This window comes from Brassica napus, chromosome C8 (genome assembly GCF_020379485.1).
Source record: "Brassica napus cultivar Da-Ae chromosome C8, Da-Ae, whole genome shotgun sequence".
In the NCBI taxonomy this organism is placed as follows: domain Eukaryota; kingdom Viridiplantae; phylum Streptophyta; class Magnoliopsida; order Brassicales; family Brassicaceae; genus Brassica; species Brassica napus.
Genome location: NC_063451.1, coordinates 11,499,965 through 11,521,002, shown reverse-complemented (window position 1 = coordinate 11,521,002; position 21,038 = coordinate 11,499,965). Strand labels below are relative to the sequence as shown.

The 21,038-nt window shown below is 36.2% G+C and overlaps 1 protein-coding gene across 1 annotated transcript; it reads right to left on the bottom strand.

The window, feature by feature from the left end:
* Window positions 1-11,258: 11,258 nt before the first annotated feature.
* Window positions 11,259-12,959, bottom strand: LOC106406670 (bZIP transcription factor 60). Its single transcript, XM_013847372.3, has 2 exons — window positions 12,327-12,959; window positions 11,259-12,001 (listed from the first exon to the last, which is right to left on the bottom strand). Exons 1-2 carry the CDS (start codon window positions 12,779-12,781, stop codon window positions 11,545-11,547), a joined length of 912 nt encoding a protein of 303 aa, XP_013702826.1. The 5' UTR covers window positions 12,782-12,959; the 3' UTR covers window positions 11,259-11,544.
* Between the last annotated feature and the right edge of the window lie 8,079 nt (window positions 12,960-21,038).

Genomic DNA, 21,038 nt, shown 5'->3' with positions numbered 1-21,038 from the left:
ATAATCGATCGTTTATATAGAAGTTAAAAAGTAGGATTTACTGTGCAAATAGTGCAGCGGGCCCCACATCTTTTATATTTTCAACATAATCGGCTCCTCCTTTTTTGACTTTCGTAACACTCCCCCTTGGGGGCCGGTGTCACTATCCGCTCTCGCTTAACGTCTTTGTTGCCTCGTTAAAAACCTTTCTCGTAAAACCCAATGGGAAAAACCATAGTAAGGTAAAAAGAGTACAACCACGTAAGCTCCCCCTCGAATAAGCAGTCATAGATCCTTCTGATGACGCATTCCAATGTTATGGATGTGTTTTCTGAATACCGAGGTAGGTAGTGATTTTGCGAAGAGGTCGACTGCATTGTCGCATGATCGAACATATCTTACTTCGATCTCTTTATTCTTCTCGAGCTCTTGAGTGTATGAGAAGAACTTTGGAGGTATATGTTTGGTTCTATCGCTTTTGATATATCCTTCTTTCGTTTGAGCAACACAGGCCGCGTTATCTTCATATAAAATAGTTGGCTCTGTATTTTCGTTAATCCCACTGCTTGAACAGATGTGTCGGCTTATTGATCTTAGCCATACACATTCTCTACTTGCTTCATGGAGTGCAATGATCTCAGCGTGATTTGAAGAAGTAGCAACAAGTGTCTGCTTCTGAGAACGCCGAGATATGACGGTGCCTCCGATTGTAAAAACATATCCTGTCTGGGATCGAGCTTTGTGTGGATCTGACAAATAACCTGCATCTGCAAAACCAATCATTTGACATTTTGAACTTTTAGGATAAAACAAGCCTAGATCTGTTGTTCCTTGAAGCTAACGAAAGACGTGTTTAATTCCATTCCAATGTCTTCGCGTAGGAGACGAACTGAATCTCGCTAAAAGATTAATGACAAAAGATATGTCAGGTCGAGTACAATTTGCAAGATATATAAGAGCTCCAGTTGCACTTAAATATGGAGTTTCAGGACCAAGTATTTCTTCATTTTCCTCAGATGGTCGAAACGGATCATTTTCAATATTAAGTGATCTAACGACCATCGGGGTGCTAAGAGGAGTTGCTTTATCCATGTTAAAGCGTTTCAATACTCGTTTGGTATATGTAGACTGGTGTACAAATATACCCTTTTGAGAATGCTCAATTTGTAATCCTAGACAATATTTTGCATGCCCGAGATCTTTCATCTCAAATTCTCCTTTCAGATAGTTTGATGCCTTTTGGATTTCGTTTTGAGTTCCAATAATATTAAGATCATCAACGTACACCGCGATTATCACAAATCCGGATGTTGTTTTCTTTATGAAAACACAAGGGCATATAGGATCATTCGTGTATCCTTCTTTTGTTAAGTGTTCGCTGAGACGATTATACCACATTCGTGCAGATTGTTTTAACCCATATAATGATCTTTGTAATTTTTTTGCACATAACTCTTTAGGTTTGGAATTTAACGTTTCTGGCATTTTAAATCCATCTGGGATTCTCATATAGATATCAATATCTAATGATCCATATAAATATGCCGTAACGACATCCATGAGACGCATTTCTAAATTTTCATTGGCCGCTAGGCTCATCAGGAATCTAAATGTGATTGCGTCCATAACAGGAGAATAAGTTTCCTCATAATCAATTTCTGGCCTTTGAGAGAAACCTTGGGCTACGAGACGAGCTTTGTATCTTGTAATCTCGTTTTTCTCATTTCTTTTTCGGACAAACACCCATTTGTACCCAATAGGTTTTACATCTTTGGGTGTAAGCACAATAGGTCCGAATACATTTCGTTTGTTAAGCGAATCTAATTCGACTTGAATTGATTCTTTCCATTTTATCCAGTCATGTCTCTTTTGACATTCATATACAGACTTTGGTTCTGGATCTTCGTTTTCTTCATTTATTTCCTTTGCTAAATGGTATGAAAAAACGTCATCAATATCATCCATCTCATTTCGTTTCCATATCTTTCCATTATGGATGTAATTGATAGAAATCTCGTGATTTCCTTCAGATTTATGATGCTCTATATTGTCGTTAGATTCACAATTTTCTTCGTCCAAAATATTTTCTTTTATTTTGGGAGTATCATGCTTTTCACATTCCTTACGTTTTCTAGGAAGTTTATCCTTTGAACCAATAGGTCTACCGCGCTTTAAACGTGTTCCTGATTCACGTGTATCAACTGCCGTTCCACCGTTTTGTGGTATTTTAATACGAGCAGGAGTATTTGCAGCAAGTATATGTGATTTAGTTACCATTTTGGTATCAGCAAATGCATCAGGTAGCTGATTTGCTATATTTTGTAAATGCATGATACGTCGAACTTCTAGTTCTGACTGTTTCGTAGGAGGATCAAGGTGTAATAACGATGGTACACTCCATTTGATTTCTTTTCCTATTTGCTTATTGTCTCCCCCTAGAGTTGGGAATTCTTTCTCATTGAAATGACAATCGGCAAATCGTGCCGTAAACACATCACCAGTTTGTGGTTCTAGGTATCTTATTATTGATGGAGAATCATAGCCAATATATATTCCCAACCGTCTTTGCGGTCCCATTTTGTACGTTGCGGTGGTGCTATTGGAATATAAACCACACAACCAAAGATTTTTAGATGAGAGATATTTGGTTCTTTTCCAAATGCTAACTGTAAAGGAGAATATCTATGGTATGCACTTGGTCTTATCCGAATTAGTGCTTTTGCATGCAAAATAGCATGTCCCCATACAGAGGTTGGGAGTTTTGATCTCATGATCAATGGCCTTGCAATTAGTTGCAGCCGTTTAATTAATGATTCTGCCAAACCATTTTGTGTATGAACATGAGAAACATAATGTTCTACTTCAATCCCTGATACCATACAATAATCATTAAAAGCTTGGGGTGTGAATTCACTAGCGTTATCTAATCTAACTCTTTTAATTGGATAATCTGAGAACTGTGCTCTTAATTTGATTATCTGAGTTAGAAATCTCGCAAATGCCATATTTCGAGATGATAACATACAAACATGTGACCATCTACTCGATGCATCGATTAATACCATAAAGTAGTAGAATGGTCCACACGATGGATGTATTGGTCCACAAATATCACCTTGGATTCTTTCCAAAAAATTTGGTGATTCTTTGTCAATTTTGGTTGGTGATGGTCTTATGATTAATTTCCCAAGAGCACACGCATCACATGTTATTTTATTACTTTGGTATATATCTTGGGTTTTTATTGAATGACCATGTGAGCTTTCAATGATTTTTCGCATCATTGTAGTGCCTGGGTGACCAAGACGATCATGCCATAATGTAACATCTTCTGGATTTCTTTTGATCACAAGATGTGATTCTATAGCATCAATATAAGTGTGATGCAATCCAGAAGGAAGTTTTGGAAAATTTTCCAGTACAAGGCCTTTGCCTGATTTTTCAGAAGTTATATACAAATACTTCTTTCCATTCTCAGTTGCAGACTGAGTGTTATACCCTTGACGGTATATATCTTTGAAACTCAACAAATTTCTCTTAGAATTTGGAGAATATAAGGCATTATCTATGGAAAACTTTGTTCCATTAGGCAACATAAAGTCTGCCTTGCCAATTCCTTCGATCAGGTCTATAAGACCTGATATTGTGTTTACAGTCATTTTTACTGACTTTAAAGTAGAGAAATATCTCTTATTTTTCAGTATAGTGTGCGTTGTGCCACTATCTGGTATGCAAACTTCTCTACCAATTTGTTTAGTTGTTGTTCCTTTTGCTTTCTTATCCATTTCAATTTGGAGAACGATCGTGTTGATAACGAGTTATAAAAAGAACTGGAATTTTATTGTATCGCAGGAATTTAAATAAGGACAAAATTTATACCCGTAAAATTTTTTAACACTGATAGAAAGAGTTTATTATAGAGAGAAGAGAAGGTTGAGGGATGTTTTATAAACGATCTAATCGATCGTTTATATAGAAGTTAAAAAGTAAGATTTACTGTGCAAATAGTGCAGCGGGCCCCACATCTTTTATATTTTCAACATAATCGGCTCTTCCTTTTTTGACTTTCGTAACAGAGAATTTATTCTCACTTATACGTTTGAGTTTTATTTGTTGTTACAGATATCAACTCTTTATTTTGTCATTAGTGGCAATTAAAAGAGAAATTATGTTGTTGTCTTTTCAACAAAGCCAAAATGTAATTAGACCAAAAATATTATTTTTAGGTTACTAAATCATTTGCCATATTTTATGTCCATAGTTCACAACTTGGACTCAACATCTCTTTTATCTAGTATACAAAAGGATTTTTAACGTTAAAATCCCTCAATTATGTTTGTTTTGGGTAAAAACCCCCAAACTAAGTATTTAACGTAAAAACCCCCAAACTAAATTTATTTAATGAAGTAAACCCTAAGATTTCATAATTACCAATACTACCGGTAAATCTTTAGTTTAGGGGTTTTTACATTAAATAAACATAGTTGAGGGGTTTTACCATTAAAAATAAGAAAATCAAAATTTTATAATATTATCTAAAATTTAGTACTTAAATTTTAAAAATTAGCATTTTTAACTCTCTTTTTTTGTAAATATATGAGTTTGATGTGTTTTTAACATCAACATTATATATGTATAAATTAAAAATATAAAAACCGAGAAAATATAACAAAAATTATATAAAGAATTTAGATGCAGTTTGACTTTCTTTCCTAACTTCCGGATTAGACATATTCCAAGAGCACAAAATACTATGGCGGACAAGCTTGCAAGTGGTGCGAGGAGTTCTCCTTCAGCTATGTTATATGTAGATTCAATACTTTCGGTTTGGCTTTCTGAATCGCGCGATCCAGTTACTTAGTTCTCGCTTATGTTGTCAAAAAAAGTTACTAATTTTTAAATAATATTATAAAATTTTGATTTTGTTTTGTTTTTTTAAATTTTGATGGTAAAACCCCTCAACTATGTTTACTTAATGTAGAAACCTCTAAATTAAAGATTTACCGGTAGTAATGGTAATTATGACCTGCTAGGGTTTAATTCATTAAATAACGTTAGTTTGAGGGTTTTTTCAATAAATACTTAGTTTGAGGTTTTTTACCCAAAACAAACTTAGTTGAGGGGTTTTAACGTTAAAAATCCTATACAAAATATACTCAAAGCTTTTAAACTTTTTTTATAATTCTCCATTATATAATAAGTGAACATTCACTTAAATTCCAATGTGGTACAAATTACATTTGTTTCATTTTATGCTTTATAAGCAACTCACTTGGACCCCCATTTCTCATTCAAACATAACTCTGATTTTGATAAACAAATAAACTAATTCATAGTGTTCACGGTGACGATTACATCGTGCCCAAATTCCGGTCTTTTCGACAGACGTCTCCGTCGAAAAATCCATCGGAAAAATGGTCCACACCACTCTGTCAAAAACGAGTTCCAACAAATAGTTGGTAGAATAGTTGGCTTTTGAATTAGGGGTAATGTTTACCTTGTCAACTAATGGCTCCTAAAAGATTTTTGATCTTTGTCGGCTTTGTGTGCTTTATGCTTTAAGTTAATAAAAATCCAATAGATGTCAAAAAATGGTAGAATTGTTGGCTAGTGGTAAAACATTGACCTTGGTTTTATTATGTTTCTACTTCAATTTTGAAAAAATGTTTTACGCCATAGGATTATTAAGAAAGGTTGGTCTTGAACCACAGTGGTGGGATTGTGACTCGAGGCAAAATCCATATTGGCAAATATTTTTTTTTAAACGCTGATTTATTATGATCTTACAGTTATGATTTATTATTGGCAAATATTTATGCATGTTTTTTTGATATGCAATTTGTATTATTAAATATGTAAAAGTTATCATCAAGTATATTTAGATAAACAAAATTTATTGGCAGATCAAGAAATTTAGAAACCAATTATAACTCTAAGATTTTCTAAAATCTATAATAATATTCAGTTTAAAATATATCTTTTGAAATCTACTATTATATAAAATATTTTAAACAGATAGATTTTGAATGGTCTTTTAATTAATGTGCATTTTAACATTTATGATTTATAATTCTACATTCTCAGAAATAATCCAAAAACTCACAAAATTTCATATATTTTGTATGGAGGCATTTGTTTTTATGTGAATTTGTGCCGTACAATTTATCTCTCATGCTTCTTCGCTTATACTTCAGGTCATGTCCGGAAGGGAAATTGTAACATCCCGATTTATGGTATATGGAAAGACTTAAGAGAATTGATTTGACTACATATGTCACCAAAAGTTGACTTACTTTTTTCATCACACATCCGTTTAGAACTCCAGGATTAAACGTGCTTGGGCTGGAGTAGTGAAATGATGGGTGACCTAACGGGAAGTGATTTGCGATACCGTGCGAGTGAGGCCAAAACACGGGGAAAAGTCGGGTGGTGATTGCAGGGTCAATAAACAAGACTTTCGGGCCATGAAAAATTAACGCACCGCTCGTTGGACGGGATACCAACTTGTAAGACCCGATCCTGGATTCCTCAATCCAACCAGACCGCGGCCGTACCTAACTACTTGTTTGATTGATTCCGGTTTTAAGTCCAATATTTTTCTAAGTATTTTTCATTGATTTGAGGTTCATCTATCTCATACAATCGATTGCTAATAACATAAAGAGAAATAGTCATTTTTATAAACAAAAATCATTCATATCATTCAGTTTGCACAATAGACTATCATAAGTTCATTCCTACACGGATCTACCCATACACCACACATCCTTCCACGCTTTGAGTCATCACGGTTCCTTAGCTTTACCATGATCCAAGTCAGATCCTAAAACCACACAATCACACCAATCAATACATATCTGATATCCTAACAAACAATTCTAATCATGCATGGTTCGGTTCCTTAGAATTTCTACTCAAATCCTATCAAGTATGTATATGTATATATCAATCGGTCATACTTAGATTCATATCTAATACAACTGTTCCCAATGATTCCCACAAGCGGATTACATCTATGTCTATCTAGCCCATCGATCAGACCCATAGAGAACCCGATCATGGTTAAGTCTGGCCAAAGGACAAGGACAACTTTCCTGAACCGGCCAAGGCCTTGGTTCAGTGTTACCATGTCTGAGCATTCAGACTTCATCGTAATATAGAGGGGAGGAAGTGATTCAGTATATAAAAGAGAGATGGATGTAACCGTTACTAGACCGGCCATAAGCACGTTTGGATCGTTCGCCGGCTAAGGCCGATGGTTCACGGTTCACACCACTAACCTTAGGCTTTCGGTCCTCTGGGTTCATGTCCTTCTCCTTCTCCTTCTCCTTCTGTCTGGTATCCATCTTAACACGTCTTGCTTTCCACGGTCAGGCCCTTGCCGGAATAGATAAAACACCGCCACACACGGTTTTGTCTCCAACCGCCGGTCTCTCTCTCTTGCTTTTTCTCTCACGATTTTGTCAGAGTTTTCCCTAAGGAAATTGATGGCCAAAACCGACCCGAAGGCCTTGTATTTATAGGAAATGGAATCGGCAACTGACTTGGGCGAACGGTTGCAATGGGTTGGCCGAATGGGTGCCACTTGTGCCTCTTGCACCCTTTCGCCTATAACCACCCATAACCGTCCCAACTGTTCCCTTTTCCAAGCGGATATGAGCCTGCCCCCTTTGTCAAAACCTCTAGACTGACCACTGAGTCCCATGGCCCCATCGTCGGACCAAGCCGTCCCAACCGGACCGATAACCCCTCGGACTGTCCAACCGTCCGAACACATGAACACTCAGTCCAGCTGAGTTGAGCTGATTGCTAGCTGCTCCAGCTGAGTGAGCTAGTCCATCCAGCTGATCGAGCTGACTTACACTTGGTGAGCTACCACCGAGCTGACTGTGCTTCGCCATTGCATCGTCCAGCTACTGTAACACTCTTGTCTTTAGGTCATGTGACATGACTGATGCGTCTCCTCGCACCATGGTCCGTCCGGACGATCCTATCTAGGATCGGGGACATGACAGGGCCCACAGGTCGATAGAGCGGACGTGAATGGCATATTAACCGTGGACGGTCGGGGCGTTATAGAAAGCTTAAAAATATGTTTGTTCAACTTCAGAATAACTGCAACAATCTTGACCTTCTTGTGGGATAAATATACTGTTCATGTATGTCAGTGTGCCTTCTTACAAACCTATGACTTTATTGTTTTACTAAGCTGTCTAAATATTCTTTTTCTTGACAGATCTTCCCCTCCTGTTAAATATCTCTTATGCTTCAGGAAGATTCCGTTTATTGGAGAGATTACTTATCCGGTATTTGCCAAAAATCACATAATAGGTTTCATAAGAACCATGTAATGTACTTGATATGGACGGATGTCACCGAATTGGTCACACTAAAGCGGGTTATTAATCACCTTCTACCTCATGTTTAGGAATTGCATATAAACCGAGAACCGAAAACCAAACCGGAACCGAACCAAAAAACAAATATATGTTCACAAATATCCGAGCAGTTCCACTATTTATGAGACTGAAAAACCAAAACTGAATTAGAACTGAATCGAAAACTTAATGGGTACCTGAATATCTAAAATTACAGTTCATACTCCTAAAATTATTAATTAAATTTAATTTTAAAATTATTGAACATTCTTCTTATAAATCAAACTACCCAAATGACTGAACTACCCATATTATTCAAAATTATCCAAAATCTTAGAATCAAATCGAATATTAGCTAGTTCCTAACATTGTTATCTGAACTGAGAACTAAAATAACCAAATCGAAAGCAAACAAAATTTCATAAATAACTGAAACGGATCCTCTATTTCTAAAACTGAAAGGCTGAAAAGACCGCACCAAAACCAAACGAGAACCGAATGCTCATGCCTACAAACATTTTAACACATGTTCCTTATAATTTCACTTAGAAAACATCGATAGCTCTCTTCGCCATGCTTGACCCTTGGAGCTAGACTTTTCTGATAGCGCCATTGCACACAACACTATTTAGAACTACGGACAATTACAGTTTGTACACATCAACATGTGAACAATTAGGACTGTAGACTTATGAGCAGTTGCGGAAATGAATGCTAAGTTATGAGAAAAATAATAAAGTTAGTTACCTCAGGATTCACTAGAACAATTCCAATGAAGCAAACAACCTTAGATTTTCCCGTAGCTATTAGTATCGTTCACTTGTCTAATGCAATAAAATCTGAAGATCACAAACTTAAGTTTATGTATCAGTGTGATAGTAGACTACAAAAGCATGTGCCACTCTTGCTACAGTCTAATCAAGTTATTTTAAAAGAACACTTATGTGGAAATATCAAGAGGATACAATACTAATCCAAATTAACACTGAGGCCCAAAGAAAAGAGACGACAAAGAGCATAAAACATCAATTGTTTCTCTCTCTCTCCTCCCATCTCTCTTATTTATCACCCTTTCTCTACCTCCTCATCCTTCTATAGACCTCCCCTTTCTTTTCTCCCGAGCTCCTTCGCTCGTTCATGAGTTGTTTTTCATCGAGTGGTTCATGCTATTGTATTTTGGAATCATGATATTAACAAACTGCCAAAAGTTTAGTCGAAAAAGGTTAATCATAAACACCAAATGAGTTCTTTTTATAACAAAATCATTTCATAAATCAAAGACAAAACCGCAACTTGGACAAAAAAAGACAGGATTTATGAAAATTCGTAAAACGGTCCATAGCAGCCTACAATGTAAAGAAGGCCTATATTAAAGACGGTCTCGCAAAGAAAGAAAATATAAAAAAGCAAAAAAAAAGTAGAGAAACATTGCGAAATAAATATTCAAAAGAAAAGGAAGATTTAGGAGGATAATCTCAAAAGAAAATAAAAAATAAAAGCAAATCTTAGATATATGAAAGAATCATAAAAAAATGAGAAGAAGATAAACACAAATGTATAGGAAATTCAGAAATTGGCAGCCTAAAAGAGTAATCTAAGGAGAAGGTCGAGGTCAGAGCAAAGCAGATAGACACGCTAATATTGAAACTCTTAACCTTTATTTCCATCTACATATTTACGAGTTGGAACTCACATATGAACTTTATATGCATTATTAAGGGAAAAAGGGCATTTTTCGGCCCCTGCTATTCGTATCGTGCATTTTTATATACAAACAAAAAATAAGTGTTAAATACGATCTAAACTACAAATAATAATTTGAATTATAGACTTAAACTTTGAATCGCGTGCATAAACTTACTTTGACTAGCATCGCGTTAGTCAACCGTTATGTTAGACAAAACGACTCGTTTTGTAATGTATAAATATTTTTAAAAGTTACATTTACTGAGAATCGAACCTTGGACCCGTGGACATAATGCAGTCTTACTTACAACTGTGCTAGACACTTCTATTGTCTACTTTTTAGATTTAGAACATCTATATTTTGATATATTCTAAGGAAAAAATTATTTTTGTTGACAAATTTTATTAATTACAAATTATAATTGCATCAGTAGTTATCTAATTTATTTTTTTTTTAATTTTATTTACAAATTTTATTTATAACTATTTTAAAATGACATTTCTCAAATAGTTATATAATTTAAAATATTTTAATTTTAAAAATTTATATATAATTTTGTTTACAAAATCAAAACCTAACTTCTAATATAAACAATGTAGACAAATTTAAATTTCAAAAGTTAGGTTATGATTTTTAAGAAAAAATTATGATCACTATTATATATAGATTTTTAAAATTTAAATATTTTAAATTAGATAACTATTTGAGAAATGTCATTTTAAAATTAGATTGAATAATTTATGAAATATCATTATTAGTTTTATTACATATGTAAAAGTGTAAAAAACTTAAAATAAATTATTGATGCAATTATAATTTGTACTTAATAAAATTTGTAAACAAAAATAATTTTCCCCTTAGAATATATAAATCCAAATACACATGTTTTAAATCTAATAAAGAGATAATAGAAATGTTATAGCACCGTGATAAGACTGTAGTATAATTTTTTACTTTAAATTGTATTTAACACTTATCTTTGGTTCGAGTATAAAGAGGCACAGAAGCACAATAATTTTTTAGTTTAAGTTGTATTTAGGCACTTATCTTTGGGTTGACTATAAAGAGGCATAAAGGCACAACACGAATAGCTGAGCTCGAAAAAGGAGGGCAAACTTTTAGTGAAGAATAGAAAGGGTATTGAGATCCTCCCAAATAGTTTGGCAGGATCTGGGACCTTATTTTGCGAGATAAACTGGCATCAAAGAATAAAGAACAAGTGACCTCATGGACTCATTTGATCCATTGCATAATATGCAAACTCCATAAGAGCAGTCTGTCTTGTAACGAAAACTTAGGGTTTTTTAAACTGAGAAATATTATTAGGTGTAAATATCATGAGTTGAATAGAAACCATCCAAAAACCATGAGAAATGACTGTTAACTGACAGACAGCGAAAATACAAAACGAGAGAGGACTACTAAGACACTCATCTACGACTCGAAATGAAGAAAAAAAAACAACATTTAAAAGCTTAAGAGAATAAGAGGCGCCAGGTGTCACGCCACAAGTATACATACTTGGTGTTTCATCCGAGGCCTTGAACCCTTACATCTCCGACTCTTACAGGCATAATTATTAGAGAGTTTGCTACTCTCTCGCCCGCTTAGAACCAGCTTTTCTGGTCCGTCGGCTTCCGCTGGAAGGAAGCAAGTCTTTGGTTGGGGGTGAGGGAGGAATGGGCAAATGATGTCTCCCAGATACCAAAGCAGGGAACCCAACAGCAGGGATTCCAACAAGAGCACAGCAGACTCCTGCCTTGTCATCATGGAAGCATTTCCACCACCCTTTTGCAAACATAGACGAAGAGAATGGTTTTCCGCAACAAAGCAATCAAGCATCCGTCCCAGTCTCATGCATTCTCGTTCGAGATACTTACTTTTCTTCTCAAGATCGGTCACATATTCCTTCTTCCTCTCTCTCGACCTCACAGCCGCATCTCTGTTTCTTACCCTCCTGAACAATCATCATGCCACTCATTATCAAAAACATTTCAAAACTATCTCAAGATATTACAAGTAAAAGAGCAAACAACGAGATACAATAGGTTAACGGCAACCAAAAGACAAACTTCAAATCCATATGAACAATCAATCACATTACTCCTGCTATAGCATAAACACTTTGAACAATCTAAAACACTTCAAGATATTGTTGTTTCAAAGGCAAAACAAAATCAATACAAACCATAGATCCCACCATCTTATTTTCGGAATTAACTTGAAAATATAATCAAACAGTAAAATTGATATACGAATAAAAGTTGTTGAATCAGATATACCTTCTTCGTTTCTTGGCCATCGCATCATCGTCTCCTGATATCTCGCTTTCAACCTTAGCTTCATCCAGATTCTCACTTCCATTCCACTTCTTCTCAACTGCTTTCTCCTTCCCGGCATCATCGGATTCTTCTGGTCCCTTTCCGTTGACAAATCCTTCGGTTGGTACATCATCAACTTTACCAGTCACCAAATCAGCGGAATCGCTAGTGGGATCATCTACGAATATATCCGCTAGAAACTCCGAAACCGATTGCTGGTCCAACTCCAGAAAATTCTGATTGTCCTCATCGTTCATCAGTTGGCTCTCAATGTCTCCGATCCACGAGTTTGCAGAATCCGGTGAAGACCGAATAAAATCACCCGCAATAGGAGTTTCAGTGAAAAGTGAAAGATCGAAATCTAAGAACAGATCATCTTCTCCTAGAAAATCAACGCAACCTAATTCCTCCGCCATGGCCCAGTCACAACAAGTACAAAAAAAAAAAAGAAAAACAAATTGGAGAAGAAAGAGAAGTTTCTACTAATTAATATATAGGGGAATGGCGTCTTGAGTCGTAAGTCCATTCCTTTCTGGCCAAGGAAACCCGTAGTCAGTAAGACACGTGTACTGGTGGAACGCGTTGTTCTGAGTTTAAGCCAATACAGTGAGAGGTTGTACTGTGTTACAATGTTCCTGCGAGCACACAATTTAACTCCTTATATGCCGTCACCCAACCAATGAGAATGCTTCGAGAGGGAACAAATGTAATTACACCCAAACACGTGTACGGTGTAATTTTATTTCTGATGGAGTGTGTAAGGGCATCCGCAATGGAAATTCTTAACTACGAGTCCTTTGAAAAAAAAAAAAATTAAATAATTAGTGGATTCCACCAAAAGCTAAGGATTCAATCCTTAAAATTCCTAAATAAGGACTCTTTCTTAGTGAATCCTTGCACTATTTACGGGTCCTCACGACTACTTGGCGATCCGTGAATGGTCATCTTTTTTGTTTAAAAAAAAAAAAAAAAAAAATCTAAAATATCCAAGATTAATCCGAAATGCCCTTGTCGCTAAGAATTCCAATGAGTCTCACCGTTGCGGATGCTCTAACTCACAAATATTAAAAGTAACTTTTTATGAACAGCTACAGTATTGCCTTCAAATTTAACAAAAACATCTTACAACCAAATAGAAGAAAAGAAGAATTTTTCAATTTATTATGGCCAAAAGAAAATCTCTGATCAATCACAGATCACAACAATTATCCAGCTGAGTTCGTTGGCTAGTTTTGATCGCCCCGAATTCTATTTCTCATGCGATTTTAGACATTATGTTAGAGCTATAATTGACCACATCCGCAGTATGTCTCACCCGCGTACCGGCAGTCCGTGTGGCTACACGGGCAGGAGGATTAGCCTGACCCACAGACGAGTTCACCAACGGGGTAAAGGTCTGAGTCAAGGCAATCAGCTGATCTCCCATGGTCTTCATGGCATCCAGAACATTCTTTAGGGAAGGTTCAACCACAATAGCCTCGGGTCCGGTTCCGCCACCAACCGTGCGGCCAACCTGATCATCATGATCATCAGCATGAGATGACTCCGCATCTTCCTCACGATCCCGCATGTCCTGATCCTCAGGAATCTCCACACGTGGTTCATCAGGTAGGATTGGTCCCTGTGGCAGTCCGGTTTCATTGTTCACCAGTCCATCCGTGGTTGGCAACAATGGTGTTGGATTGACTATGTCAGTCACAACTGCTCCGGATCCTCCCGCAGCCTCCTTTCGTCTCCTTGATCTCTTCTTCGTACCCTTAGGATAGACAACACAAACAAGAGGTTAATTCATAACAGAAACTACAAACCTCTACACAATCCAAAGGTTACACAAAAACAACCAAATCAACAAGGTTAATCCCATAGCCTCACCGCGAGTACCAACAGCCGGATGTGTGTGTGCACCATAACCCAACAAATCCTAGAATCAACCTGGCTCTGATACCAACTTGTAAGACCCGATCCTGGATACCTTAATCCAACCGAACCGTGGTCTTACTACAGACTATAAGCCAGTTTGTGTTGCTTAAGTCCGGATTCTAGATCATATTTTTCTAAGTGTTTAACATTGATTCGAGGTCATATAATTAAACAACTAAAACACAGCGGATTAAAGGCAAATGATTTCATATATATATAACTAAGTCAGATGTGATTCATACATAGTATTCATTCGTTCATCATTCAATGCACACTAGGCTAGAACATAATACTTAAGGTTGCACAATAGGCTACATATATCCAATGCTACAAACGACTTGTCTACCACACACACATCCCATCCACGGCTGAGATCCTCACGGTTCCTTGGCTTTCCCACGATTACCTGTGGTATCTGGATCCATCACAAAACACACACAAACAGTTGATTAGATTTATCATCAACAATAGCAATCAATTGCATGGATGGACCCGATCCTAAACTATCAAACCACATCAGGCCAGAAAATGACAATCTTAAATATACATGGAAAAACTAATTAAAATTCATGTAAACTCATGATAATTCAAGACTTAGAGAATGGCCAAGTCGAATTCCACAGAACCGGTCTCGATCCCACTGATCTCGACACTGATTCACCAAACCGGCCTTAACTGATCACCACTAAATCAATTCGATTAATTCCATTTAAACCCATGATAATTCATTATAAATACCCCCTAAGAAGAATCAATCATCAGATCCCCTCAAGCCCTTGAGGAACTATGAGATCCGATCATACCTTCCAAACCAAGGCCATGGAGGATTTCTCCTAACCGGCCAAGGCCAAGGTTCGGCCTTGTTGAGTCTGAACCCACAGACTCGATCAGATTATAGATGAAGTAAGAATAACAAGTAGACAAAACAGAAAGGATGCTTCCAACACAATCGCCCCACACATCAGGCCGGCTTAGCCGCGATGGTGGACAATGAACCATGGAAAGCATCACTGACCTTAGGCGTACGTTCCCCTGGAGGGTTCTCCTTCTCCTGATCCTTCTCTTGTTCCTTCCGTCAAGTATCCATCCTTGGTCTCCAGTCAGTCTTGATCGGACAGTGCCTTGGTCGGAAATCTCCACCACGGTCCGATGCTCTCTTTCTTTCTTTATCTCTCTGTCTCGATTTTGGCAGAGTTTTCCCTCTGTCTTCAGATGCTATTTTCGATGGAAGAGGCTCTCTATTTATAGAGAAACTCGATTCCCAACTTCCCATGGCGAACCGGGACGAATGAGAGAGAGAAAGGGCACAACCGCTCCAACTGGCACCTTTTCGTGAATCAGGGGTGAACTGCCCCTTTGGGACACGTCCTAGACACGGAGGAAACATTCCCTTACTCCGTAGGATGTCCTGGTCTGATCGTCCCAATCGTGGTCCAATCGATCCACTTGGCACATACCCGGACCGGGGTTCCGATCCGGTAACCGTCCGGACTGTCCGCACTGGTTTGGACCCGAACACTCCGGTGAGCTGAGATGAGCTTCCCCTTAGCTGTCTCAGCTGACCTAGCTAGTCCTTCAGCTCCAGTGAGCTGAACAACTTCAGGTGAGCTGGTCACACTCTTTACCCAGCTGGATGAGTTTGACCCGGACCACGCCCAGCTGTCCGTCTACTCGTCCAGCTCTCCTTTACTTCCTTCCTTCTTCTGATGATCAAGTATCCATGTCCTGAATCACTTAACCATCAGTTTGGACCATGATACACCTGGTTTCAGGTCAGATGACCTGACTTGGTGCGTCTCCATGTACCATGGTCCGTCCTGCAATCCTATCTAGGATCAGGGACATGATATAACACGCAGTGCTAAAAAGCAATCGTCTTTCGTCGTTCACATGGATGCATATCACCCGGTTAACTCTCCAAAAGAGATGGTCCATATTAGCAAAAAAAGAGCTTATAGGAAAGAGATTCGGATTCGATGGTATCTTTGATAGCGCCCACACTTGTCGTGCTGGGGGACATTCAAAGAAAACATGATTAATTGATTCTTCCTGGTTTCCACACCGTACACAACAAGTGTCTCCTTGTATGCCTCTTGCCTTTAAATTTTTCATCACCGCTATACAACCTGAAAGTAATTGCCACAAGAAATGCCTTATCTTTGGAGGACACCTTATTTTCCAGCAATAGGCTTTAAGTATATCCACTGTTGGTCCATAAAATTCCGGTGGTTTTTCCTTGTCTGGATAGACTCGTTCCACTTGATACCCAGATTGTACAGTATATTTCCCGTTGCTAGTGAAGTGCCAACCATTTCTATCTTCCATCTGATTCCTACTTAAAGGAATACTTTCAATAATTTTGACATCATCAGGGTCCACCAAAGTCCTAATTACCGATGATTTCCATGTTCGGGATCTCCAATTAATGAGAGAATCCACTGTAAGATCCGGGTAACAGTGAAGAGGGTTTTTGATTGCTGGTCTCGGGCGGGTGGCTGGGATCCAGGGGGCATTCCACACAGAAATAGTTGACCCTGTTCCCACCCTTTTAATTAGTCCTTTACAAACCAGAGATCTAGCAGAGATAATACTCCTCCAGCCATATGACGGGGAGTATGATCGGATCGGTTCCAGGGGTGAAGCATTCCTGAAGTACCGTCCTTTGAAAACTCGAGAAAAAAAAGTATTCGGCTTCTCGATCAGCCGCCACAATTGTTTTCCAAGCATCGTCGTATTAAAGTCAGTAAGGTCTTTAAACCCTAATCCGCCATTATCTTTAGGAACACATAATTTGTCCCATGATTTCCAATGCATGCCTCTTGTACTTCCATCTGGGCTCCACCAAAACTGAGCTACTGCGCTCGTCAGCTTCTTAACCGTAGCTTTTGGTAACTGATAAACAGACATCACATGGTTTGGTAAAGCTGTAACCACCGATTTTATAATCACCTCTTTTCCCCCTTTAGTAAAAAATCTAAAAGTCCATCCATTAACTCTCTTATTTAGCCTCTCTTGCACAAAACCAAACACTTGTACCTTACATCCTCCAAGACTTTCCGGCAATCCCAAATAAGATCCCATTCCTCCTAAGTTCTGAATTCCCAAGACATCCCTCAATTCTTGACGACTAGATTCTTCAATTTTGTGACCAAATTGAATTGAGGATTTCTGAAAATTAATTTGCTGTCCTGAGACAATTTCATATTCCTTTAGAATCCTGAGAATGGTTTGACACTCTTCTTTCTTTGCCCGACAAAAGAAGAGACTATCATCCGCAAACAACAGATGAGATATTGTCGGACAAGCTCTTGCTAACTTCATACCCGTTAATTGTTTCAGCCTCTATGCCTTCTTTATATTCACTATTAAGGCCTCGGTACACATAATAAATAGATAAGGAGATAAAGGATCCCCTTGACGTAACCCACGCTGAGGAATTATTAAGCCTCTTGGCTGACCATTAAGAAGTACCCTATATTGAACCGAAGATATACACTCCCGCATCAATCTGATCCAACGAGGGTCAAAACCCATTTTGTGGAGAAGAGCCTCAATAAAATTCCATTCTATCCGGTCATATGCTTTACTCATATCCGTTTTAATCGCCATAAACTTATTTTGACAAGATTTGTTAGCTCTCAGTCCATGGAACATTTCCTGCGCAATAAGAATGTTATCCGAAATTAACCTTCCTGCCACAAAAGCCGATTGTGTTTCCGATATTAGTCGTGGGAGGCAAATTTTCAGTCTTTGACACAAGACTTTTGAAATAATCTTGTAACCAACATTACACAGACTTATCGGCCTTAAATCTGTCATCCTAGTGGGTCTTTCCATCTTCGGAATCATACAAATATTGGTTATATTTAACCGTGGATCCAGATCACCTGAGACCAGAAAATTATTCACCATTTCGACCACATCATTCTTAATAATATGCCAGGAGTGCTGGAAGAAAAGAGCTGTCATTTCATCAGGACCTGGTGCTTTCTCATGATGCATCATAAAATAGAGCTTGTCGAACCTCTTCCTCAGTTGCTATTCAAAACAAGTTTATAATAAGTTTATAAGTTTCCATCTTCGGAATCATATCAAAACAAGTTTATAATACAAATATACTCTGTTTACCTTTTCTAATACTTTTTTTCTGGTTAAAATCACTTAAATATTGTTTTAAAAAGAATGAAAAAACTGTGCATCAAAATTCTTTTTTTTTTGATAACCAAAAGGGTTAAACCCGGGTCTATTAAAGACACATACCTAACCTCCGGGTGGGAGGTGCAGTCCACGACAGGCCCTCTCCCAGGTTTTCATACGGACGTATCCGCAGCCGTGGTGAGCAAAACAATATGACGTAGTTTCTGCAGCAGGAGGATCGAACCCGAAATGTGTTTGCATCCAAGGCCCGTCCATGTTTACCACTTTCATGGTACCACTTTTCATCTTTACCACCACTAAAATGATATTTTCAAAAGGGCAATTCTCTCAGATAGATCTTTTTAAGTTTTTGTCACAAAAATAGACCCCAAAAACTAAAAAACCAAAATAGCATTTTTTATTTTGAATTTTTTTTTTTTTTAATTTTTAAAATTTGAAATCCTATCCCCAAAACCCCACTCCTCAACTATAAACCCTAAACCCTAAATTCTAAACCCAAAATCCTAAACCCTAAACCTTAAACCCTAAACCCCAAACCCCACCCCTTAACTCTAAACCCTAATGTCTAGATTAATTACCCTAGGGGTATAAGTGTATATTTTACTTCTTTTGATAAAACATTTAAGTCTATTTTGGTCATTTTTATTTTTAAGGCCTATATTTGTGACAAAAATATTTTTATGCCTATCCTAGGGAATTTCTCTTTTCAAAAACACTTTCTTCATTAAGTGGCAAAAGACTATTATACTCTTGTTATCTATATATAATAAATTATTATTTAAATAAATAAAAAATAAAAAAATAATTTTTTTTCTATGTTTTCGAATTATAATTTTTCAAATCCAAACTTTTTTATAAATTTTTTTTTGAACTTTTTTTGATTTTTTTTCAAAATTTCTTTATGAATCGAGAAATTTCCTTTTTAGGAAATCAATTATATAAAAAATGCATTACGTTTTGTTTTTTAACCATTTCCTTTTTAGATTTTTTTTATTTTGAAACCAATTTAAAAGAAAAAAAAATAATTTAAAATTGAATTCATAAAATTGTCTCAAAACATCTATTATGTTGTTTGAGGTTATGTTTTAAAGGGAAATTATAAATTTTTCTAATATGAATATTATTTTTAACGAAATTTTCCTTTTATGTAATAAAAAGTATATAATATGATCACGTTTTTCTATTTTTGTTTTCTATTTTTTATATGTGTGATTTGAAAATAAATATGAAAACGCAAACTAAAAAATAAAAATAACAAAGATTATTAAAAGGTAAATTTTTTTAAAATAATAGCACTAATTATAATTTTATAATTCATTACGTATATCATTGTAATTAGCCATTGTAAGAATTAACGTAGAATAGATAAGTAGGAAACTGACTTCTCAAATAATATTATGATAGAGAATGATCAAAAGTTGTGAAAATTAATTGACAAATGACATTCGTTAAGGAAGGTTTTATGGAAATTAAAAAGTATAGAAATAGAGTTTTGACCAAATTTAAAGAGAAATTAAATAAGTTAGCTGGAAGATCTGATTTGGTCGAAGAAAATTCTTTAATCTCTTAGTTGATCAGACTTCAGTCTTTCAATCAATCAAGCTTCCTTATCCGCGTGGTCTTTCGATCTATCAGAATTCCAATTGGACTAGTGGCTGGTCGGTCAGTCCATATTCTTCATTGTTTTATGAAGTCGAAACACAAATCCAAATGACTTTATCTTGAGCTTGGTCCTCTCACATTACATCTTCAAGTCCATCATCTGAATAAGTCTCAGGCAGTGTTCTTGAAACCGGACCAGAAGCTGAACAGGAAATATTTTGGGTCACGGTTCAATATGGTTCGACTGGGTCAAACCTGGTTCAATAATATGGTTTAATATTTTTTTAGTATGTAAATATAAAAGTAATATTAGTAAACATGATGCATAGTTAAAATATAAATCAATTTTAAACATAAAATATTATAAATATAAATTAGTTTCTTGTTTATATGGATGATTTATAAATTTTAGATAGTTTTAGTGGTTTTTATTGGTTTAATAACTTTGAAATATAATCCAGTTATGTGGCTGGTTCATGGTCGAACCAATTACTAGACCAACTCGGCTATATAACCGGTTCACGGTCGAACCCGGTCCAACCATCGGGTCGGTCCGGTTTTAAAAACACTGGTCTCAGGCCATGACTGTTTCATTAGTTTTTAGTTTTAGTTTTTAGTTTTTAGATTTTAGATTTTAGCTTTTAGATTTTAGATTTTAGTTTTTGGTTTTAGCTTTTGGTTTATAGATTTTGATTTTGGTTTCTAGTTTTGTTGTATTTTTTAGTTTTTCAAAAAATAATTAAACATTATCTTTGTTAAAATAGCAATAACATATTTAGAATTTACCATTAAAATTTATAAAAATATTCTAATTAATATTTAATATAAAATAAAGTAACATATTTTTAACTATTTTTTAATTAAAAAATTATATTATAGTAAAGTATAAATCATAAAATATATATCAGTTACACAAAATTAAATATTTAAAAATTGGAAACTATTTAGAAAAATTTCTTATATAATTTGTTTTTTAGTTTTTAAAGTTATAGA

Bases quoted from the DNA above. Each gene is read 5' to 3' on its own strand.
- LOC106406670 (XM_013847372.3), bottom strand. From the start codon at position 12,781: ATGGCGGAGGAATTAGGTTGCGTTGATTTTCTAGGAGAAGATGATCTG. The intron at 12,002-12,326 runs GTATATCTGATT...ATGATTGTTCAG, and splicing joins ATGGCCAAGAAACGAAGAAG to GAGGGTAAGAAACAGAGATG.